The sequence below is a fragment of the Chiloscyllium punctatum genome, chromosome 26, assembly GCF_047496795.1.
Source record: "Chiloscyllium punctatum isolate Juve2018m chromosome 26, sChiPun1.3, whole genome shotgun sequence".
Taxonomy (NCBI): domain Eukaryota; kingdom Metazoa; phylum Chordata; class Chondrichthyes; order Orectolobiformes; family Hemiscylliidae; genus Chiloscyllium; species Chiloscyllium punctatum.
The window spans coordinates 64,611,212-64,613,231 of NC_092764.1; the positions used below are offsets into that span (position 1 = coordinate 64,611,212).

Sequence of the window (2,020 nt, forward strand, 5' to 3'; positions counted from 1 at the left end):
TTGATTGGCTTGGATTGATCTCTGTGGAGCAGAGAAGAGTGAGAGGGGTCATGATTGAGGTGTATAAGATGGACAGGGTGAGTGGAGAGCTGCTGTTCCCCTTGGTTGAGGGGTCAATCACAAGGGGGGCATAGTTTTAGGGTACAGGGCAGGAGATTCAGAGGGGATTTGGAAAAAAAAACATTTTCAGTCGGAGGGTGGTGGGAATCTGGAATGCACTTCCTGGAGGCTGGAAACCTGGTAACCTTTAAAAAGTATTTGGCTGAGCATTTCAAATATCACAAGATACAAGGATATGGGACAAGTGCAAGACATTCGTGCACCTTTAGTGGTAATTATGTCAGTGCAGACTTAATAAGCCGAAGGGTCTTTTCTGTGTTGTATGAGGCTATGGATTTCTCACTCAATAACCACCAGACCTTGTTTCAATCAACTTCCATTTGCCGTTATTTTCCCCTCATCACCCCAGCCCCCAGAATCCTTATCTTCTTTGAGGTTCAATCTGATTAATTGTTGCTGACACTTTGGATTTCCATTGGAACCACCTTTAACCTCATCAGAAAACCTATGAGTCCACAAAATTCCCCCCATGGTTCTGGGGAGAGTGGTGGAAATTGACATTGAGTCAAACTCCAGAAATAGCTGTGACGGTGTGACCAGTTTCCTGTATAAATGTAACAGCAGACAAGGTCCGAGCAAGTAAGATACAGACAGTGCACTCACTGACACTCTCCAGCTCAGACACAATGAAACTGCTCCTTGTCATCGTTGCTCTTGGCCTCACCGTCAGCATCTGTGCTCAACAGCTCTCAGCAGGTCAGTCATTCATTCTTCTCTCACTGTCACTCACTCTGTAGTTCATTCTCAATTGGGCTCAGTGTGACCTGGGAAAGAATGCAATGTATGTTTAAATATTGTGACAGTCTGTGATAACTGAATCCCCACTGTGGCTTATTGGTTAGCACTGCTACTGTACAGCCCCAGGGACCTGGGTTCAATTCCAGCCTCAGGTGACAGTCTGTGTGGGCTTCCTGCTACAGTCCAAAGATGTGCAGGTTAAGTGAATTGGCTGTGCTAAATTGCCAATAGTGTTAGGTGGGGAATGGGTCTGGGTGGGTTACTCTTCAGAGGGTCGGTGTTGGGATGAAGCGCCTGTTTCCACACTGTAGGGAATTTAATCTCATTCACTCTGCAGTTCATTCTCAATTGGGCTCAGCATGACTTGGGAATGAATGTAATTTATGATTAAATATTGTGACAGTCTGTGATACCTGAATTCCCATTGCTTTCTCCACTTGTCTGTTTCAGCTCCCAGTATTCCCGTGGGTACGCTGTGCTGTGAGCGTTATATCCGAACAGAATTGCCACTAGCCCGTATTGTGAGTTACATAAACACTCCCAGCTCTTTCTACTGTTCCCACGACGCTATCATGTGAGTATTGATTCCTGCTCATTGAAAGGTTCCTTCTGTCTGAGACTCGCTTCACTGGGATTGTAGTTGGAGAAATCCACTCCTTCTACATTGTATTCTGTCCTGGGATCAGGAGTGAGCCGCCACTGACATTTGCCTTTTCCACTTCACAGATTCCAGACCGTAGCTGGTCGCCTGGTGTGTGCAGATCCGAAACATCCGTGGGTGCAGGATCGACTGACAGAGCTGGACAAACAGGGGATTGAAATGGATTGAACCTGATCTTCAATAACCCCTGGGGTTTGGTGATGCTGGACAACATCTGATCCTGAACATATACAAACTTTTGTATCAACTGAAACTTTTTAAAATTTCTGCAGCTGGTGTTCTGCAGCTTTATAAATTATCAAAAAGAGTATATAAAGATTATATAGAGTTTGCATTGTACGTATAGAATATTTCTTTTTGGATAATTGATGAGCTACGGTCTGTTGATTTGTCTGTGGTTTCTGTCAGTTTTCTCTGTGTGGATTGAATTGCCCAAATGTCTTCCAATAAAGTTAATTCACCTTCAAACCCAAGCTTGTCATTGGTGATTTGTGAATTTCA

General features: G+C 44.3%; 1 protein-coding gene across 1 annotated transcript; it reads left to right on the plus strand.

Moving 5' to 3' along the window:
- Positions 1–746: 746 nt before the first annotated feature.
- On the plus strand, positions 747–1,784 carry LOC140496201 (monocyte chemotactic protein 1B-like). The gene is made up of 3 exons (XM_072595701.1): positions 747–816; positions 1,309–1,432; positions 1,585–1,784. The coding sequence occupies exons 1-3, from the start codon at positions 747–749 to the stop codon at positions 1,685–1,687; spliced, it is 297 nt and encodes a 98-aa protein (XP_072451802.1). The 3' UTR covers positions 1,688–1,784.
- The last annotated feature ends 236 nt before the right edge of the window (positions 1,785–2,020 follow it).